The 22,568-nt window shown below is 43.5% G+C and overlaps 1 protein-coding gene across 6 annotated transcripts; it reads right to left on the bottom strand.

Annotated features, from left to right (window-relative positions):
• Positions 1-2,023: 2,023 nt before the first annotated feature.
• On the bottom strand, positions 2,024-22,557 carry LOC126531265 (uncharacterized). Of its 6 annotated transcripts, none has more exons than XM_055071054.1 (4): positions 22,451-22,557; positions 21,357-21,514; positions 8,310-8,361; positions 2,024-4,640 (listed from the first exon to the last, which is right to left on the bottom strand). In XM_055071054.1, exons 2-4 carry the CDS (start codon positions 21,510-21,512, stop codon positions 4,156-4,158), a joined length of 693 nt encoding a protein of 230 aa, XP_054927029.1. In that variant the 5' UTR covers positions 21,513-21,514; positions 22,451-22,557; the 3' UTR covers positions 2,024-4,155. The 6 variants fall into 6 exon arrangements, with proteins under 6 accessions (XP_054927029.1, XP_072144511.1, XP_054927028.1 ...); XM_072288410.1 differs by lacking the exon at positions 22,451-22,557 and adding an exon at positions 22,128-22,371 and having other exon boundaries at positions 2,024-4,613; XM_055071053.2 differs by lacking the exon at positions 22,451-22,557 and adding an exon at positions 22,128-22,371 and having other exon boundaries at positions 2,024-4,592.
• Between the last annotated feature and the right edge of the window lie 11 nt (positions 22,558-22,568).

The following is a 22,568-nucleotide window of genomic DNA, read 5'->3' as shown; positions in this document are numbered from 1 at the left end:
ATATCACGTGACTGAAGGAAGGCCGGAAGCGAACCAAAGCATGTGCAGCCGTGTATTTAAGAGATGATTACGGATTAGCAAAGTTAAGTAATGATTGACTAGTGATCGGATCAAGATGTATTAAGAGGATTAAGGTGTATTAAGCAGTATTAAGGTGGATTAAAGTCGATGAAGGTGTATTAAGGTGCATTAGGGAGGATTACGGCAGATTAAAGTGAATGAAGGATTAGGGTGGATTAGGACCGGCTAAGGTGGGTGGACTAGTATGGATTAAGGTTTATTACGGTAGGCTTTACAACCTTAATCCTCCTTAATTCATACACCTTAATCCTTGTTCCTGCACCTTAATCCACCCTAGTCAGTCTGAATACACTTTCATCAACCCCAATTTACCTTAATCCCCCTAATGCTCATCTACCTTAATCCTTATCCATGTATCCATGCACCTTCATCCTGCTTAACTCACCATAATCCACCTTAATACACCCTAATCTACCTTAACTCATCCTAATCAGTCTTAATACTCTTTTATCTACCCTAATTGACCTTGCTCCTTTATAATCGTTGGTCATGCACCCTAATCCACCTTAATCGGTCTTAATATTCCTTCAACTCTAATTCACCTTAATCCTCTTTTATACACCTTAATTCAATCACTAATAAATCAACTTGGCTAATCATTCTCTTATACATATGTGGGCATGCTTTGGGTCGCCTCTGGCCTTTCTTGGGTCACGTGGTATTTTCTGATCACAACGCGATCTTGAAACGTAGAGATCTGAAGAGTTTCACCTTAGGACTAAAAAAATACACAATGTGGATTAGCTAGCGCTCATCATCTGCAATACCACGGGTATACTTCCCACTAATTTTTTCAGGGCTTGCATTCATTGTATATGACTGACGCACAGATCGACGTAACCTAGAAATAATAGCTGCTCATCACCACTTGAGCTTCGCAGCCAGAAAAGCTCTGAGCTATTCAGAAAGTCATGGCCCTTTGAACGAATTTGATAAGATCCTGTGTGCACGCTACATGCTGAACTGTGCTCCATAAAGAGTTGCAGAAAACAGTGCACTTTCTCTTCCACAATCACTCTCTCGCTATGTGTGCTCGTGCGCGTGTTCCAGTCGCTTAGAGAGGGTGTGTGTGCTAGAAGCTGGGCTAATCCACGAGCTACATGTGTGGACATGCACTTTAAAAACGTGTGAAGCGTAATCAAAATGAATGAGTGCGCTGCTGCTGAAAGTGCCGCACATGTTAAACCATGATGGCAAAAATTATTCAGTAGCACAAAGTTTGGCGTGGGGTCGCACTTTACAATTCCACACCGTGTAGGGGCTGTAGGTAACGACATGGTGTAGGTGACAAAGATCAAGGTATATATGTGGGAATGGGCATACACTTCAGCCATAAATTTTTCTTGGATAGTACAGCGAGGAAAGGTGCAGCATGAATGATACAGGAGAGCTAGAGGCTGGTGTTTTCGAGGCAACCTCATGAATTCTTTACGCAGCGGGCATGAAGGCAGATCTGCAGGGTGGCCTTCATGGCCTAATCACGAGATGCCAAGGAGACCAGCTCATCATCTAGAGGCAGGTATAGGCATTGTCAAAGGGACAAAAAGGAGAAAAATAAGACAATTGTGCTGCAAAAGTATGAGTATTCGTGTATAATTACACTTATGGGGAGGCAGCACTGAAACCTTTTGTACAACAGTACAAGACTTGCATTTGTAAACAGCAGTGCCATAACACAGCTTAGCCAGCGGAAGAAACAGTTTTGAGTAGAACACACAGCGATTTTGCATCAGTAAATCCACAGCTGATCTTGAGCCACATGTGTGCAGCGTCTGACCTGACAATGCCACTGCACTAGAATAAAGGAGTGCAAGTGCTACATGGAATATGTGTGGCCATGGACAGAGCTTGGCTGACCTGGATATAGCAAAGTCAGTAAAATCAGCAATTTGCTTCATTATATCGAAATTTGATTATACAGTTAAATTTCAATATGACAAACTTCAGATAACAAAATTCTTTATAGAACAGAGTATTCAACATTTTACAAGTTCTTCTTGTTCATTGAACATCATCTTGAACCTCAATATAACAAAGTGTGTTTATACAGGATTTCAATACAACAAAAATTCACTGCCACCACAAAGAAATATAGAGACAATAAATGGAAACTTTGGCAGGTGCAGAGAGTCAAATAGTTGTATTACAAACAGCTGCTTGCGAATGGACCTCTCCAATTGGGCACTGCACGAATAAGAACAACTGCTAAGCAGAGAAGCATCATGTTCCATGTAAAGTCCAAGTGCGATAAGCTCCTATCCTGCCCCTCGCATTGCACGCTTTGGGTGCGAGTGTAAGTCTGTGAAGGTGAGTCAAGAAGGATGGTGGCTCGATGAGCACTGTCTATCCACGAGAGCAACGGGAAAGGGGGGCAGAGGGCAGGTTGGCATGTGTATGCTTTTCTAGAGCATCCATGGCTGCACATCGCTGTCAATGTGGCTGAGTGCCAACGAAACCCGTATGCCCTTTTTTTTAAAGGTAATCTGCTGTGTGCACAAAAAGCGGGTGTAGCATTATGTGCGCTGTCTTCCTGCGCATTTAGTACTCGAGACTGCGTAATCTCAACTTAAGGAGACGCGTTGAAGCGAGAACCAGACAAAGCATTTGCTCCCTGCTGCCGGCAATGTTCGTAATAGCATCATTTCACTGCGGCCAAGACTAGAAGCTGTGAGGGCAGAGTGGATGTGAAAATGTGGCTGGCTTCACTTCGTACTGCCGATGTAAGATATTGTTGACACAGCATGAAACTACCTTTCATTGCAGACTCACAAGTCTTAACAAAATTATTTTTCTTTTTTATTTAAATTTGTTTTTATGATTTCCCGATAATTCATAAAATTTTTTTTACTCCTTTCATGTAGAAAAATCCATCGGCGACTGTACTTATTGCATAAAAGGTTTAGTTTCAATATAGTGAAATTCAACCTTTCCTTTTACGCTGCAAGTGCACTCGTTTCCTATAAGAGACCAATTGTCACTTAAAAAACTACATGAATAGGCTCTTAACATCTTTAGAACAAACAAGCTTTCCAAGAATGAATAAGTGTTGTATGAGTAACTTTCCAAAAGCGTTAAATAAATGGTTGCCAAAAATAAATGTGAAATAGTGGAAAAAGAAAAAAAGCTGCTGATGGACTTGTGTGCCGTAAGAAAGGCGTTGCCAGAAAAGACTCACTGGTTGTAAAACTGCCGCTGACTAGATTGTCATAAGCAATAAATGACAGACTACAAGCAAAAATCACGAGTTGTCACGTACGCTTCCGCCATGAAACTGGAAACAAAGCTTGAATTTTGATTTTCTTTCCGAGATGCTTCGAAAGCTATTCCCATTGTTTCACATCTGATAATTTGCGATTACTTTGTTTAACAGATGGAGAACAGTAACAAGATTTTAACTGTTGGCTGTTGCGAAATATTTGGCTAATTATAGGTATTCAAAAATATACATATGCTAGCTCATTTTCGAATATGAATAGTTAATGTGTAATATTAAATTTGTATTCAAAACTTCACATATTTGCCCACCTCTAAAAAGTTCGCCAACAAAACACAGGTAAAAGCTACAAGCAGAAACAATGAGAACTTTTGCTGGTATATTTTCAGTATGGCCAAGTGTTCCATGCCTGTTTCCCATAGTAGGATGCCCACTCTGTAATTATGGTTGAACAGATTTCTATGTGGCTGTAACACAAAACAGCAACCACACACAATGTATTGCTATTGCAATGAGCCTCTGTGCAAATTGTGCCAACTGATGATCTAGTTATAGTCCTGCAAACTTTCACGCTGGCATCTACACAAAGTAATCAACACCCCATTAATACAAATAAAATATTTAATTGTCTAATCTCCCACCATATATACGCATCATCTCAAGAGTGCGAAACACATACAGTGTTGACCATTTCTGACCATGAATTTTGATTGGTAAGCTGGGTGAGCTGGATTGGACTTATACTATGAGCACAACGAAACATGACAAAATATGACACACAGGCTTTGCGTACTGTGTCTTGTTTCTTGTTCTAATAGTATGTCTCCAAAGCATGCGTGCTTTGATGACGCACGGATTCTCTATAGCCGCGCTGCTGGCAACTTATCAAGGGCGTCAGCAGCTGCATCAGTGCCTCCAATGCCCAGATGCATCCCAGCTGCTACTGCCCCTGCCTTCACCGCTGCCGTGGCGCTGCCCAAACATGTGCCCGTTTTGGAGGCCACGAACCACACTGCTGCCGGCACCACTGCTGCAGTGGTGCTGGCAGCTGTCTTGAGGCACGCTCCCATCTTGGCGGCCCCAGACTGCACCGTGGTTGATGCACCTACAGCAGCAGCGCCGCCACCAAGGCCAGCTCCGGCCACTGCGGTTGCGGCTTGAGTAGCGGCTGGCAGGCCCACGGCGCCCCAGCTCTGGCAGAGTGAGAACAGGCTGCCCTTGGCAATAAAGCCGCCCATTGTCGACTGAATACCAGCAGCTGTCGAGCCTGCCGACACACCAGCCGTGCCAAATCCGACTGCAGAAAGCACAACAGGCACTGCGGCCACAGCAGCTGCTGCTCCAACTGTGTTACACATTAAAGTGGAGGTGGAGAGAAAGAGACGAAAAAAATTTGTAGAGGCAGGGCAGTTACACAGGTTTGCTCCCAATTTGCTACCCTGTTCCAGGGGAGGAGGAAGAGGGGACACAAAGATGAGAAGGAAAAACAACAGTTTGAATGCACGCACGCACCTGAGTGCTCGTGACCCTACTGAAGGCAGTCAAAAAGTCCAGTTGCATTTAGGAACCGTCACTGCACTCTCACAGCACTGTGCATAAACGATGCATGATGGCTGTCACCTATGCAGAGAGCTATAAGCTATATAGTTTACAGTCGTATTCTTGCTTCATGATTTCGCACTTAGATTCTGCAAAGGTTCTGCTACCACTGATGCCTATTCACTGGCAGCAGTGGTAGCACAGTGGCCGTGGCTTTACACTGCTGAGCTCAAGGTCATGGGTTTGATACTGGCCTCGGTGGCCACGTTTCGATAACGACGAAATGCAAGAACACCTGTGTATTTATGTTTAAATGCATGTTAAAGAACCCCAGATGGTCAAAACTAATCTGGAGTATTCCACTACGGTGTGCCTCACAATCATGACGTTTTGGCACAGAAAACCACCTCAGAATTCATTTTTTCCGCTCAGTGCCAGTTATAAAACTAGCCCCCATAGCCGCCCTTGGAAAAAGGAATTCTGCATAGTTAGCAAATAAGCAATCACTTCATTGATGCAACACACATTGATTGTATAGCTATTGGCATGATGCACTCGGCATGGTTTAGGCAAGCTACAATTTATAATAGACATTTCCTCAAGAATGAAGGCAAGGAGAAGTGGATTAAGATTGCCACAATGTAAGTAACTACACAGGGTCCAAAAGAAAGTACCTATTTTAAATGGCAAACACTTTACGAAATAATAAGCCAGTATTTGTGGAACCAGTGCTTTACATTGCAAAGATAGAGAATTTTCACAAATTTATGCAGGTCTCAAAGAAACCCACATGACTAGGCAACGTATCAGTAGATAACTACAGAAGCACTAACGGAATGCCAACGAGAAAATTTGGTCCACACCTCCAGTCGACTTAGGGCACGCTGTATATATTTGAACAACATTTCTGTTTACCAGCCATCACATGAAAAAACCACTTCGCAGCAACCAGGATTTACTGCAAGCAATCTGAGCCCCCATTTCATGCACAACATAAGTTCTCATGCTATTTTGAGGGGGTCTGCCATCTGCATTAAGCAGCGTTACTAGCTGCTGCTGTCTGGAGTTTCTCCCAATAAAACAAAGATTCCTGTATCCTCTCATTCATTACAAAGTTTCTCCTACTCGATTACATGCATAATTATTGAAGTTGTAAGCGATTAAAACAACACTGTCTTTGTGCATACTGCCTGAAAGGCATATGACAACAGCAACCTGTACCTGCACAACTTTCTGAACATTTGTCGCTAAAGTTCAGCATTTATATTAAGATTGTGAGGTTACAAATGCAACACAACTCAAAAGAACACAATATTATCTTAGCATGCTGACAAGGCACATGGTCCCACATTCTAGTACCTGCAAATCTTTTAGTTCTCAGCACTGTCAAAAAGAAAGCAATTTTTTTTTTTATTTTGACAAGCACATGGTCATGTGTTAACGCAGCAATGACAATTACTTAACCTATATGCAGGCCAAATGCTACGCTTCAGCCCCTTGATCTACTCGAAAGCTCTACGCAGTATTTATTTGTCAAAAAGCCATGAGAATAGTGTGAACAAGCCCAAAACACTCCAATACCTGCACATTTATAGAATCAGTTGACCTTATTATTCATCTTCTGCATTCTACATCTGACCATAAAATTTAGTGCAATAAGGTCCTGGTAAATTTATTTACTCTAATTCTTCCAAGTGTTCACTAAATAATCTATCAAGTGAAAGTACAGAGCCTGGAGTGTTAACATACCCTTCCTTTATCATGGCCACAGAGTCCATCTGTAGTACAGCCAATTTTGGCCATTTAAATGTAGCTTTTGAATAATAAAGTGCCTTCCTATAAGCTACTTTCTATGGAACCTCCCCAACTTTGGAGTTGTTGAAATTTTGCCAATTGTTACGTCATGTCACTGAACTAAGGACCTGGTTGCTAAACCTAGCAACAAAATCACTAAAATGGAGGGGTGCTCGAATATTCGAAAATTTCAACTATTATCAAATATTGTATTCCTAATATTCATATTCGATTCGAAAATGAGGTATTTGAAAATTTTCGTCGATTGAATACGAATATAAGAAACAAATCGAATACATTGCTGGCTGTTCGGGAGAAAACATGGTTCTTAGCATTTATATCTAAAGTGTGTCTGATTTTGTAATGAATTTTGCAATAATTTCACGCTGCTGGCAAAATTTCGCCTTTAAGACACGCTTAGCCACTGGACGTCTGAGTTTTGCGGAAAAGCTAGCCTCTCACTTGCAAGGGACAGCACTGCAAGGAACAACATATGCAAGGAACAGCATATAAATGCTGTTTGCGGGTATCCACACTCAATACTGAGCTTATTGCTTGACAGCAAATGCGATGAGCGACTGCTGGTACAGGGTGAACTCCTGTGCTTATTTCTTGACAGCAAATGCAATGAGTGACTGATGGTATAGGGTCAAATGCCTCTGAGTTTATGGGGAATTTATGCAGTATAAGGCACATGTTGGCGAGAACAGACAACTAGCAGAAATCACTCAATTTTCCAAAGCTAACATGAGCCAAATACACAATATTTTAGTATAACGGCTTGCTAGTTCAATTTGATTTAACAATGACAATGTAACTGCAATGTTCCAACATGTTAAAATAAATCAACTGACTAATAAATGCACATGCATATTATTATTCAACATTCGATTCAATATTCGATAAGTATTCGCGTTCTATTCCTATACAAAAATTTTGATATTTGCACAACCCTACTAAAACGGCGATACTGCCAGTAAGCTGTTTCAAACTAGCGATGAGGTTCGGACCTCACTATATCCAGTGCAGCTCTGTGTTGCACTACACAAAATGTTGCTAAGGCCTATAGTTTCCTTTCTTCCCTTCCTTGGATGGCCAGCAGTCAAGCTAAATGAACCGCGAATGAATTTTCACCATCCAGTTTACCATGCTAAACTGTTACATCAAGTAAATGCACACTTCAAAGGCTCTTCAGGAGGCTCGGGTAGAAATTTTCGGTATACACGCATTTGTAAAGTACCGTCCGGGAGCATTCTACAGCAGCAACTTTTTTAAAAGAGCTTAGCAAAAGCATAGACAGAAGCAAGTGAAATGTTGCGAGGTTATAATGCAAGGCTGCAAGATACTCTCCCTGCAACAGAAGCCCTTCCTGGTTATGATCATAATATCCAGTGGCATTCCCTTTCAAACAAGGAGGTGACAATTGGTCACCTAGCCTGCTTGAGCTAATCCAACTAATCCATTTGGGGGTAGGCCAACAAGGAGCAATTAGAAAGTCTAAGCATAAGCCGCGGTTCAACAAGGACAAACATTAATTTTAACTTCCCTTTAACTTTGTTCAGGGGCTTTATTTGAAAATTTATGGCGGCAAAACTTATATGGTGCACTGCGTACATCCGACTCCCTTGACAATAGAATACAAGCTACAAAAAAAAAAAAAAAAAATGCAAGGTGAGCGCACCTGTTGCAGCAGCTGCAGTGACAAGCGTCTTCCGATTCGCCATGTTCCCCACCTACAGAAGCAAATGAACACACTATGTAAGAATAAATGCCAGAAGGAAGGACTGTACAACAGTGCTGTAAGTAAATGAATCAAAACTGAGAAAGGTCTTCCAGTTTAATATCCTGCCGCAACACTTAGCTGCAGCAATTTGTTTTGTGTTGTTTTATTCAGTGTTTGAACTGCAATGTGATCAATATTTTCTTTATTTTCACATACTGCCAGCCTACACTTGAGGCCTTTAACAGAAGTGTCTACAGAAGAAAAGATACATCAAAGCTATGTACCTTAACGCAGCACAAATTGTCCCATTGCAGTGATGGTGAAGAACACAGTAGCGACAACTGTGAATCAAATAACTAACTCTTTATTGGGTGAACTTGTGCCTAGCAAAACAAGTAAAACTCAGGTGCAACGATAGCGGTGAGCAACGTCGGCAAAAGTATGATCTGCAGGTGAACCGCATCGGCTTTTATCCATGACTCGTCGAAGGTTCCAGTGTAATCGCTAGTGCCTGGGTGCCTTCAAGAAAATACTAAACAATTCGCGTTGTGCATACAATCAGATTACACAAGGTTCGGTGATAAAAGACACAACAAATAGAATAAACGATAACCTTCGAGTAAGTTCCAAACCATGCAAGCCCGCCTTGCGCTGAGCGATAACTAAGTTGTTAGCAGGTGAAATGCATTCCCCGAGAAAAGGATAAGTACACCTGTCAATATGAACATGAACATAGGTGCATTATACTGCTTAGACTACTACTACTGTTACATTTCGGCATAAAGATCGCCAATGTGAGATGGAGCATGTGATAATGTGTCGACATGCCAGCGAAAGCAGAGGTCTCAAACGTAAGTAAACATGTTCAAGGCCAGAGCTTCACATTTTATAAAGACCAATGACATGTGCCAAAAGTTGCTGATGTAATGGAGTGCGGCTGCTCATTCCCAGTGTGATAAGCTAGGCTAGGCCCGTACTTGTTGAGGTTTATGTTTGAGAGCACTGCAATCCCTGGCATGCGGATGTTTTGTTATGTAGCAATTTGGATGACAATGTTTTTCTTGGCGAGTTAACGCCACTTTTCCATATTGGTATGTCTGTTTGCAACATATTTTTCTAGCCTCTTTAACGGGGCAATCCAGAAGATAAGTGCAGTCTAAAAATGTGGCAAAGCTGATGATGACCATTGTCATCATGATCATGATTGTGATTATGACAATGACTATTAAAATTTAATGTAATTGGCATTCTGAGGGTACTTCATGCAGTTTCTAAGGCTTACTGTCTATCTACGTCTCTAACCGTTTGCCTGCAAACGTGGGTTTCTGGATAGTTCATGGTTGAATGGTTAGCACACTGGGCTGCTGTAGTGCGGGAACAGGGCTCGAAACCAACCAATGAACAAACTTGGGTCAGTGGGTATGTCGCACTGCACGCCTATATGCCGCACTTCAAAGAAACTTAGGCGACACCGACATGGGCCACTGGGGATACAGGGCTGGGTGTGTGGCATGGGTATGTACCGCTCTTCAGTTAATCTTTTACGCTGATTTGGAGCACTGTACATGAATCACCTGGTTTGCGCTGCTCTTTTTTGTTTTCAATTCACCTCTTTTATACCAATTTGGGTCGCTGGGTATGAATGAGCCAGTAAGTGTGCGCCGCTCATTAATAAATGTCTTTGACATCAAATTTCTAACCAGGCAATTGCCACTGGGAATGTGCTGCTCTGTAATGACAAAAAAATATTCTTTGAATTTCTCTGGTGCTTGGTGAAATGGAATCTGTGCCGAGCACAGACTTCACGGCCACATCGACAGATGGTGAAACGTGTGCAGTGGGAAACAGCGTGCAGTAGCAGCAGTGCTGCAGAAGAGGAGCACAGCTGCATTTCGACCAGCCAAGTGAACCATTAAAAAAAAACTGAAATTTCTCCTGTACTTTTCTCCCACTTCACAAGAAGCCTAATGCTTTAGCTAGATGCGCCACAGATGCGCTGGGTATTTGCAACTTTTCAATGAACCTCTCGCCAACTGGGGTCACTGAGTGCGTGCCACTGGGTGGGCGGCCAGAGAGGGAACAATTCTCAGTGTTTGCATGCAACGGCGCGCCAGGCACCTCGTCTCGGAGACAATGCGTGGGCTTCCCGGCAGTGCCACTAGATGGCGCAGCACGTCTGAAAAAAAAAGCGCGATGGAGCCCAGCGGGCCATGCTTTTCGAAGCCCATGCGCAGGATTCGCTGCACCACTGCTAGACAGTGCAGAGTGTTCATAGGAAAGCTAGAGAGAGGAATTCTGCTGCAGTACACATTTTTGAAAGTGGCAACATCTTGTGTTGCTACATTGCTTCAATGCTAAGCGCATTACCATTGACTCATCCTGAGATGGGTTCTGCAAGATTCTTGTTATACTCATGACAATGATGGTAACTGATGATCAAAAATTGTATGACAGTTCAACTTTTACTTGACGTCAATCAATTGTTATCACTCCAGCATGGCTCTCACAATAAAGCTATGCAGTTCTTACACACCACTCTCACCCATAACTTACCCAGGAACACACTCTCCTTCATTGGCCTCATGTAGAGGTCGACCCAACTTCCAACTTTTACTTTTTAAAATTTTGCAGGCTGACTTTTTTTTTTTCATCAGAAAGAAAATAAAGCCACACGAGACCTAGCCTGCTCTAAACATTGCTACCAGTGATTTCTCCATATCCTCGAAAACATTAATACTTCGATAGGTAAGATAACTAAAAGTTAATTAAACATACCGTAATAACGAGAATATAGGTCAGACCACAATAATGTCGAGCCCCCAAACTTTATTTCTAGAAGAATGAAAAAAATAAACTGATATAAACTGGTAAAAAATGATCGGTATATAAGACAGGGGGTCACCTTTTGCTGCATTCTTTTGAAAAAAAAAAAAAAAGTTTAACCTATATTTCGGTTTTTACGATAATGAACTAATCATTTTATTGTGATAGAAATTATATGGACCATCCCGGCAAATATTTGTCATCGGCACTGCCATTGCCGTGATGTTCCAAACGTACGTACATGCACAAACATTTAAATAAATAAATAAAAATGTCCGCGGGCGGGATTCAATCAAGGTACCACCAGAAAAGAAGCCCGGTACTCTAACCATTACACCACACACACAGGCCTCAAGAGGCACAACAGAACATCCTTAAAAATTTCACACAGGCAAGAAGAATTATGCAGACGCTTGGCACATTTTTTGTAAGCCGACAGCTTCCTGGCAGTTTTGCCTCGTGCACTGTCGATATGCGATGCCTGCAACACCATTGGCAGCATTCTTCATCCCACCACTTTTGTCAGGTGTTTCATAGCTGACATGTCGCACCTGCGTATAGTTTCAATACCATCAGAGGAGTCCACGCCCAACACTAAACCTTGTTATCACTGTCAATGCTTCGCCCTTCGGGCAAAACTGCCACTATTTTTTTGGTTACTGAACAAAGTACTCATGACTAGCATGAATAATGGCCATCAATATAATGTGATTGCAATTCATGTCGTGTACTCTATTATTTTTTATACTCTTGGCAACATTTACTTTGGACAGCCGGTATATATACTGTTTACTTTTCCTACGAAACCTGCTGAATAGTCGAAGAATATGCAACATCACACAGCCATACTTTCAGAGCAGTTGTAGCTGTCAGTAGTCAGCATGACTGCTCGACTCAGAAAAAAATTAGGAAAGTAGGAAAGGAGCACAGTGTTATTCAAAATGCACTGACATAAAGAATTTCCCATGCAGCCCAAATGACATGTGTTAGGCCAAGCCTCATCACATAGTTATTTAACATGATCACAGAAATGACCACAGGGAGATATGTAGTAGTGGTGAATGTTAAAAAGAAAGGATACAAAATTTACATTTCCTGGAAATGCATATTGTACTGTATATAGGAAACCCTTGTTAACTCAAACTCTGATGTCTCGAAATATCGGTTACGGCAAAATTTTCTTCCACCTGTGGTGTCAGCCTATGTATGTGTTTTCACCTTTTATCTCAAAAAGTTCTTGCTCTGGACTCCAGATATGTCGAAACCTTGATTTCAATTATAACAGCAAAAAGGCAACGGGGCAATGTCACTTGCACTTGCTTTTCACCCGGCGGCAGCTCACTAGCTGTGCCAGACGCAGTGCTGGGCCACGCTCCCCGCTTGTTTTTCACCCTTCTCTCCGTCTATCATATTCGTGTGCACTTGATTGGCTGCTCGATGCCACTTCATTGTGGCCTAACACATGCAGTGATGACCTGGTCTTTTTTTAATGCATTAGAAATAGTAGTGCCAAAGTAAGTAAAAAAAAGTGTATGTGCGTGAATTGTGAGAAGCCAGACATGTGGTAGAGGTAGAGAGGGAATCGGGGAGCTTAGAACAGTGTGTATGTATGTGCACATCACCGTGAATTGCACTTCGCTCCTTGAAGAGGCAGGACATGTGTCGAGTGAGCGCCTGAACAAGACTTTGCAATGTGGTGAACACGGTTTAAATCATGGATCCGGGACCTCAAAGAGGTGCAACGTAATGCTAACGCATTTCTCCTGAATTTACTGCTAAATCCTCACTGAATTTTTTCCTCCTCATTGAGGACACTGTCAGTGATGCATCGATGTGGTCACAGCGTATTAACTGTGACTTTCAGCAAGATGATTCGCACTTTAGAGCAGACGCAATCAGCATACACACTGCACCCAATAGAAGCCAGTATGCGAGCCCAGAGTGTTGCAGAGTGATTTCGGGACGCTCGTTTCATGCTCACGCGATGGTGAGGCGTAAATGCTGCATCACTTGTGCGCGTCTGCTGAAAACGCAACAGTTGCGCTCTTCCGCAGTTCAGTTTTGGTTTTCACAGTGAAATTGTCCGGAATTCATTACGATGCAGAAATGAGCGGCATTAGCTTTTGGATGCCTAGACATGCTCGGATGACTGGCTTTAAATATTGCATTAGGATCAATCATCGTCTCGGAGATGAGCACGCTGTCTTGACACGGTGCCATTAACACTCTTACCCATAGACACTGATGTTTCTGGTGCAGATGCACACGATTAAGTGACCGAGAATATTACTCCTGGCAGAAATTTGAAAAGGCTTTTTGTGGTCTATGAGCAGCCAAAATGATTTCTATTTTCGTGACTTCACTTATTTTTAAACTCAGGTTATCTCGAAATTTAAGTTAATGGGAGTTTAAAGTATATGCATATTGTAATGATCATGCTTCATAATTAGTAGAGTTTCATTATTACTGGCTTCACTATTAATTAGCAGCAGTTTGATAAAAGTGGAGAAGCTTTGCAGCAGTAGTATAAGCATGGTGCAGTGTTGCGTTCTCCAAGGTGGCATACCCCACCGCTGCCGAGTTGTTGCGACGCCCGTTTCTCGAAGCTTGAACGACGTTACTATTGGGTAGTGTAGTGTTGTTGGCAGGCTGCAGGAGTTCGGTAGACCATGGCGACCAGGCAAGGACGAGATGACTTCTAGTGCAAAATTTGCACGGTTTATTCAATGGTTGGTGAAAGATGAGAAGAAGAGAAATGAATTGAAAAAGTACATTGCGGGACCCTTTAAATAGGCCCACTAAAATTGTAGGCGGGATCTTGTTCTCGTCAACGTCACGTGACATGCATTGAGTCCCACGGTGCTTGGCGGCGACACCCACTCACCCGGCGACCTTTCACGAGCCTGCCTCCACAGGTGGCAACCCACGGAGTCTTGATCGGGGATAAGCGGTGGATCCCTTCTCTTTCGCGCATCATTGGTTCATGGAAAGGGCGTCTGGTTGTGGATGGGCGATTGATCCATTCTCCCAGTTGATGTCTTCACGAATGTGCCTCCGCTGGCGGCAGTTCGCGGGTTCTGGGAATTGTGGAAAGGGTTTTCACGTACACACACAAAGGGGCCTGTGAACACTGCGGGGCGTCCGCCAGACCGGCATTTACTCGAGACAATCATAGCAAATTAGGAATCCACCCTTCGTTTTGATGAGGCATGATGGTAGAGCATCCTTTTTGTCTGAGGTGTTACACTCCAACCGTAACAGCATCTCCGGCGGGGGAGGAAGATCCCGACGCGTAGGGGCCAGCAGCCACTAGGCAAGGGATCGGCGTTTCAGAGGTAGAATTTTCCTCAGGGGTGACGAACCCTTGGTTCGTAGTTGGTAGATTCCTGGGCATTGTTCATCAGTCCTTGTGGCGCTCTTGTGCCTTTTCTCCATGGTCCGGTCCGGTGAACTGGACTTGCAAACCGGTCTTGCAACTTTACGTCTCCTGTTTGGGCATGCAATCATTCCAGGACAGTGCCTGACCCACAACCACAAAGCAGCAAGCACAAGGCCACCCTCTCCCAAGATACACCAGGCTTTACAAAAAAAAAAAAGAAGAAAGAAAACCTGCTACTGCTTTCCCATTCCTTTCACGCATCCTCCCCCCTTGAACACTAAAAACAGCCATTTCTTGAAAGCATTAAGACGTGGTTACTAAAATCAGTTAACAATCGACTACAGCTTTGCGATTAAAAAAAGAAAAGCGTATGGAAAAATATACCAACGTAAGAATGCCGCGGAAACCCGAGTGAGCATGAGGCTTTCATTACTCTAGGGGCAATGACTCAGACCATCGGCATTGCCGTTAAGCTTATCCTCCTTGTAGCGAATATCAAAGGTGTACTGTTGAAGAGCCAAGATCCAGCGCAAAAGACGGCCATTTTTCGTAGACATGGACTGCAGCCATGTGAGGGGACAGTGGTCAGTCTCTATAATGAACCTTGAACCAGCGATATAGCAAGCTAGCTTCTGCACCGCCCATACTACGCAGGCGCATTCCTTTTCTGATGCACTGTATACTTCGTCACAAACTGAAAGCTTTCTACTGGCGTACAGTACAGGGTGTTTGTTTTCGTCATCTCTCTTTTGACAAAGCACCACCCCCATACCCCTGTCGCTGGCATGACATTGAAGAATGAATGGCTTAGAGTAGTCGGGAGCGTTCAACACTAGCTGACTCGTTAAGTGCTTTCTTCAGCATACTAAAAGCCTTTTCTTTTGCGTCCTCCCACTTTCCAGTTTGCGGTTCTGTTTTTCTGAGAGCATCTGTTAAAGAACTTGCAATCTCGGAATAATGCGAGATATATCTTTGGTAATAACCTGCCAAGCCAAGGAATGACCTGATGTCCCGCTTGGTGCATGGTTGCAGGAAGTTGTCTATTGCAGTCAGTAAACACCTCGGAAGGCCGATGGTGGCCTTGCCCTATTACATGGCCTGGATAAGCTACCTCCACGTGCCCCAATGGACATTTGGGAGCCTTGACAGTTAAGTTTGCCTCTCATAGGCGGAACAACACGGTTCGCAGGTGTTGCATATGGTCTGCCCATAATGAAGAAAATATTGCTATGTCATCGAAATACGGAAGTGCAAAGTCCTCTATTCCCCATAGCACTTGGTCCATAAGGCTAGAGAAACAATAGGGAGCATTCTTCAATCTAAAGCTCAGGATTTTCGGCCAAAAGGTTCCCATCAGGGAAATAAACGCTGTAAGCCTGCTTGCCCTCTCGGTCAACGAAACCTGCAGTACCCTCTAACCAAATTGAGCGTGGAGATGAAATTAGCACTGCTAACTCCCTCAAGCCTTTCCTCGATATGCGGTATTGGGTAGGTCTGGTCCTTTGTGATTACGTTCAGCCTGCGGTAGTATATACACAGTTGCAGCTCCTTTACTGGGACCTCAACTAAAATAAGAGGCGAGGTATAATCACTTTCTCCTGGCTCGATTACACCTAGCTCTAACATCTTGTTTATTTCAGCGGCCATGACTTGACGTTGACGAGGTGAAACGCGATAAGCTTTCGAACGAACTGGGTCTGATGAGGTTAACTCGATATCGTGAACGATCTCAGTGGTACTGACAGGTGTATCTGCAAATATGTCTTTAAATACAAACACGAGCTCCCTCAGTTCGGCCCTTTGATTGGGATTCAACTCCGCCTGCTCTACTAGCTTGTCAATGGTCTTGTGATTGTCTTTTGCCCTTGTTACTGATGTTAACTCCGGAAAGTCGACACGCATCTCCTCAGGTTGGTTAAGGATCATGTTCACAATGGCCTCCCTCTGCCGGTAGGATTTAAGTAGACTGCTGTGGTACACTTGTGGTGTCCTTCGTTTTCCCGGTACCGTGATTACGTAGTTTGTTTCAGATAATTTCTGAATTATGTCAACTGGTCCTTCCCATTGAACCTGTAGTTTGTTTTTCAATGAGGCTTTCAGGATCATTACCTTTTCCCCAACTTCAAAGCATCGCGTTCGAGCCATCCTGTCATAGTAATGCTTAGCATTCCTTTGTGCCTTACGCATTTGCTGCCCTGCTAATTCTTGAGAAGTATGCAAACGGTCTAACAGCTCTAGCACGTATGCCACAACCAAAGGATCGTCCACCCGGCCTTCCCAGGCTTCTCGAACAATGCGAAGAGGGGACCGAAGGCAGCGATTGTAAACAACTTCTGAAGGTGAAAAACCTGTTGACACGTGCGGTGCAGTTCGAAGCCCGAAGATTGCTGCAGGCAAGCAAACTTCCCAATCGGCTTTGTGCTCATAACAAAGGGCTCACAAAAGCCATTTCATGACTAAGTGGACTTTCGCAACTGCGTTTGACTGTAGGTGGTACACTGAGCTATGAATGATTTTAATACTGCATGTTTCCAGAAACGTCGAGGTCAGTGCGCTCGTAAAGACAATCCTTGATCTGACTGGATTTCTGCGGGAAACCCTACTCACGTGAAGATAGATAAAAGCGCGTTGACGATCTTTACTGAGCTTAGTTCTTTGAATGGCACCGCCTCTGGGAATTTCGTTGCGGGGCATAGTACAGTGAGAATGTGCCGATAGCCAGACTGCGTTGCAGGAAGTGGTCCCACTGTGTCTATTATGAGCCGGCGAAATGACTCCGTGATAATGGGAACAAGTTTCATTGGCGCTTTAGCCTTATCTCCGGGCTTGCCTATGCGTTGACATGTGTCGCAGCTTCTCTCGAATGCTTCTTCTTCTCGAAAGCAGCCGGGCCAGTAAAAATTCCTGCAGCAAGCTGTCCTTTGCTTTATGAATGCCCAGATGCCCTGTCCGAAAGCCCCCGTGAACCAGGTGCAGGAGCTGCTCACGATAGGAACTTTTTGTTCTGTTTGGCCACACCTTCTTTTGCGTCTGGCCTTAGGTTACGCAGGGTAGAATCTTTTTCCTGCTCAGCAATCAATGTGGCAGGGCTTACATTTAATAACTTCCTTCTGCATTCTGCCTCTTGAGACATTTCAGGCACCGGTGCTTTCTTGACCTCTTCATTAGCTGGTGTACTTTCCGCATTATCCCCAATAGGGCTGTCCTGTTTGGTGCTGGTTGACGAATCCTCCGTCAAATCTGTTTCCTCCACTACTGGACATTCGTACACTGCCTTGGCCACGAGCTCCCTTACCTTGGAACGAGTTAGGGCTTGTACTATTCCCTCACTAAACCCGATTCCCCTGCATTGCAGCAAATCCTCAGATTTGTTAGAAAACAAATATGGATACTGTGGCGGGAGATGTGCCGAGACGGCGACTTCAATGTCCAGTACTCCAAACAAAAGGGCCTTCGATACGAATCTTTGCCACAGGGAGACAAACACTGGAGGCCTCCACGGCTTGCCTTATCGAAGCACATTCTCCTGTGAATTGGCCTTCCTCTACATGACAGATGCACCACGTCCATTGTGGCTGCCGAGTCGCGAAGCACCTGACACGGTTTGCTGTTTACTACGAGGTCTCGAATGTACGGCTCTAGCAACTTCAGGTTTTCCTCATTAGTAGTTAATGACATTAACACTAGTGTGAGATTTTTGCACCCTGGAGTTTGCTGGCAGTTGTAGCAAACTACTGGTTTCTTTGCCTCAGAAGCTTTCTTCTTCTGCCTTTCTGCCCTCTGTTCGGGTAACTATTCCCTTCCCTTGCTGTTCTCGTCACTATTTTTCACCGAATCTGACCTTTCCTTTGATTTATACTGACTCGACTACGACCATTGTTTTGGCTTGTCGAGTCTGTGTTTATTCACCTCCTCCTTAGGAGCTTCGTTGCCTTCGAACACATGGCAAGTTACGTACTCCTCAGCAAGATTGGCCGCTCTTTGATAGTGTCTACGCCTGGCCTATCCTGAACAAAATACTTTATGTTTACTGGCAGCCGGTGGTAGAACTGTTCTAAAGCAACACATTGCATTGTCTTTTCGGTGTTGCAGAGTGCACCCTCTTCTCTGAGCCATTCCTTCAGGTTTACCTCCAAGGTGTATGCAAAATCTGCGTATGACTCACTTTTGGTCTTCTCGACTTCCCTAAATTTTCGCCTGAATGCTTCTGCTGATAATCTGTACTTTTTAAGCAGACTTGCTTTGACTTCATCGAAGTCCTCTGCTTCTTTCCCCATGCGGGCAATGATATCAGCTACCTCACGTGGCAGTAATGTAAGCAAGCGTTGCAGCCATGTGTTTCTCGCGAATATTGCCTTTTCACACACTCGCTCAAATTGCACCAGAAAAGGACCTATGTCCCCTCCTACTACGTAGGATGCCATCAAGTCTGTCATTCTGCACTTGCTTTCTCGTGCCTCTGTGCTAGGTCTTCCAGTATTTTGAGCCCTCAGAAACTCAATATCCAGGCGCCTAATTTCTAGGTCGCGCTCTTCTTTGGCCTTCTTTGGTCACGCTCTTCTAGATCGCGCTCTTCTTTTTCTTCTAGGCGCTTACGCTCTTCCTTTTCTTCTCAGCACTTACACTCTTCTTCCTTATCCAATATGATCTCTAGGCATTCCTTCAGTTCATCGTCGTCTGCCCGGCTCGCTTTGATCGCCTGAATGATCTCTGGCTTTCTCTTTAATTCGGCAATTTGGAAACCCAACTCTCTGGCCAAGCTCAACAATTCGAACTTCTTTAGTGCCTTCAAGTTCATGGCTGCCCTTAGTGCTGCTAACTCTTCGCTCTATAACAACCTTGACGTCCTGAAAACTTCCGTCAACGGTTAAAGAAAAATCACTGCTCTGTACTCGCCCAAAACTATGTAAAGCCAAGTGATATCTTAGTGAAGAAAAGCCGTGCACTCACCATATGCAGTCTTGAATCCTGACACTTTCCTTCCGGACGTTGTCACCATGACGAAGAGGCTACGATCTCGTAGATGTCGTCCAAAGTAGGGGTCTCCAGGGTTGTGTATCCCACCGCTGCTGAGTTGTTGTGACGCCTGTTTCTCAAAGCTCGACCGACGTTACTATTGGGTAGCATGGTGTTGTCGGCGGGCTCCAGGCGTCCAGTAGACCATGGCAACTAGGCAAGGACGAGACGACTTCTAGTGCGAAACTTGCACGGTTTATTCAATGGTTGGTGAAAGATGAAAAGAAGAGAAATGAATTGAAAAAGTACATTGTGGAGTCCTTTAAATAGGCCCACTAAAATCGTAGGAGGTATCTAGCTCACGTCAACGTCACGTGACATGCACCGAGTCCCATGGTGCTTTTTTTTAAATATAGGCAGTTTAACCAGCAGGACAAAGCACAGAAAGTGAGAGCAAGGTCTAGCATCATGCTTGAGCTCCTTGGATGGTGCTCTAACTCATGGGGGGTGACATCTTGGTGAGATAACACGAGACAACTGCTGCTATGCAGCAGAAACAACATCCTCACAGCCACCAGGCATCTCACAATGCTGGTGTGATGAGCAGCAGTGCCAGTGGCATTCCAGGCATCCCACCTCAATGGTGCACAAGATGAGACCAGCAGAAACTGACATTTGCTGTTGGTTCAGCTCGGACTAGTGCAAGCTCCACTGTGCGGTATGCACACAGCTGATCAGCAGGAATGCCAATGTGTGTCTGCACAATGTTCATTCCAGCAACGGAAAGCAGAACACTGCCCCGTCTTCCCTGCATGAGCTGATTAAGCTGAGTGGGAAGGTGTGTCCACGTGAATAGGTCATTTTACACCTAAACATACTACACATTGCTCGCACCTCTGAAGAACTTTTGTCTCTGCATGCAATATCAATATTGTCATGCCACAGCGACGACAATGATGAAAAATTGCCTTGAGTGTTTGTATAATTGTTACTGAAATAAAAAAATTTAGCAGACAGTAGCAGGCTGCTCATAAAAATGAAATCACACTCTCAATAATAGGAATTAACTGTGGCAGCTACAGCTAAAATGAAGAAGCCTTGACAACTGCTTAACTGCTGTGATGCCCAAACAGTTTCTATGTAATGCAGCACATTTATGTAGCTTCACCTACTAAGGTGTATCAGCTTTTTTTAACAAGGAGGAGGTGCCCTGAGCAGGCTGATGAGGCTCAGGTCACCAAAGGATACACATTTTACTTGGAAAATACAAGTAAAAGTATGTGTGTTCAATAAATACAAGCTAAGTACAACACAGGCACTACAAGTTCATCCCTATCTATCCCTGCACTCTAATACTGTGTGAGAAAAATGCCACAGTAATGGATGTTATGCATTATTGCAACTTATCAAAGCCAAAGCTAAGTACCTCATACAGATCTCATAGGCAAATGACAATCATGCATGATGAACTGATGCCTAACGTTAAGGAGACCGAGGGGGTAAGCATCAACCATCTGCAAAAGTTGACCCAAAACATAAAAAAAAGGAATAGGGGGCCAGCACGATGTGGATTCCTTTCACTTATATATACATATTCCTTTGTTATTATATATTCACTAGTTCATGAATATCGAATCCCGGTGATAAAGGTATGGTGCCACTTGGGCCATTGGCAAAGTGCAAAAAGGAATAGCACTGGAATAGAATTGTTGCACTGTCCTGGCTCAGGTTACAGTAACAAAGAGCACATTTCTCAATGACAATATTGTATACATTCTCACAGTCATATGAAAGTGTCATAAATGATAACTTTGAGAGTACAAAAATGAATTGTCACCTAAACTAACCTTATTGGCAATACTTGACAGGTGTGAAGCCAGTGAATCATGTCCTCCAAAATTTTCAGGCGTTGAACCCAAGATCATTGATTTGGTATTAGAGTCCTGGTCTTTAGTTATCCGAAGCTCCTCATGACCAGAATTGTCCAGCAGAGCGGAAGCCATGCCTGCCATGTGTGACACAAGCCAGAATCATTGTATGACCAAAGATCATGAAGAAATCAGTGTGTTTTATTAAATCTAAGCAATGTCATAAAAAAAAGAAAACAGTAAACAATTAACCTTTGATTAACAGGTGTTTCGCTGACTGTGTTATTTTCTGCTTTTATTGTAACCATGTATTTTTGCATTACGTATTTAATCACCTGGCTGCTAGCTCTTAATTATTGCATTTTACACTTGGTTCTTTTTTTTTTTTTTTGCGAGACAAGTCAAATTCACCTGAAGATAATTTGAGAAAAACAAGATGATTTGTTACTGGACCGAAATTCAATGCTATAAAAGCAATTATATGATTCACATGTCAGCTAGAGCAACTTTACAGCATTAAGTAATGTAAAATTATGCTGAGCTTTTTACCAATATTAGGATGTAAAGTTGGGATTTGTCTCTTTTTGATTTGAAACACTCGATCTGATGCACTTCAGGTCAGAAAACATTGTTGAAAGAGGCTGCCTTAGCGGTCTGATGTTTTCCGAGCAGAAAAACTACGAGAACAGAGCACTGCTATATGTTTCATGAACACAGAGAACATTATTTGGAGAGAGCAAATTGGTCTACTTGAGTGCATAGGGAGCCTCATTTGTTGTCTCACACGGTCTTTTTCTTGGGCAGCATGGAAGGCCGTAACGAAATCGGGAACTTGCAACTTTGCTGCCATTGTGCCTCGATCACTGTGTGGCAGGACTCCTTTTGACCCGCACACCAGCAAGATCTGTATCATTCATAGATATTACGATCGTTCGTTTACCTTATCTGACCCATTTCGTCGTGATACTTTTTCTAGAGGAAAATTGTCTAGGTTTTCTTGTCATTACAGCTCTATCTCACATAGTTTCGGTTTGCGAATACGGCTCATTTTATAAGAAAAAAAAATCACGTACTCTTTTTTTTTTTTTTATGCCGGGGTCCACGAACTGCCGTTATGATACTGTGCAGTGCCGCGACGAATGAACCGGCCGATAAGCCGATACCAGGGCAAAGAGCAACCTTCCAGCATAG

This window comes from Dermacentor andersoni, chromosome 5 (assembly GCF_023375885.2).
Source record: "Dermacentor andersoni chromosome 5, qqDerAnde1_hic_scaffold, whole genome shotgun sequence".
In the NCBI taxonomy this organism is placed as follows: domain Eukaryota; kingdom Metazoa; phylum Arthropoda; class Arachnida; order Ixodida; family Ixodidae; genus Dermacentor; species Dermacentor andersoni.
The sequence above is the reverse complement of the archived record's forward strand: the minus strand, read 5'-3'. Positions and strand labels throughout refer to the sequence as shown.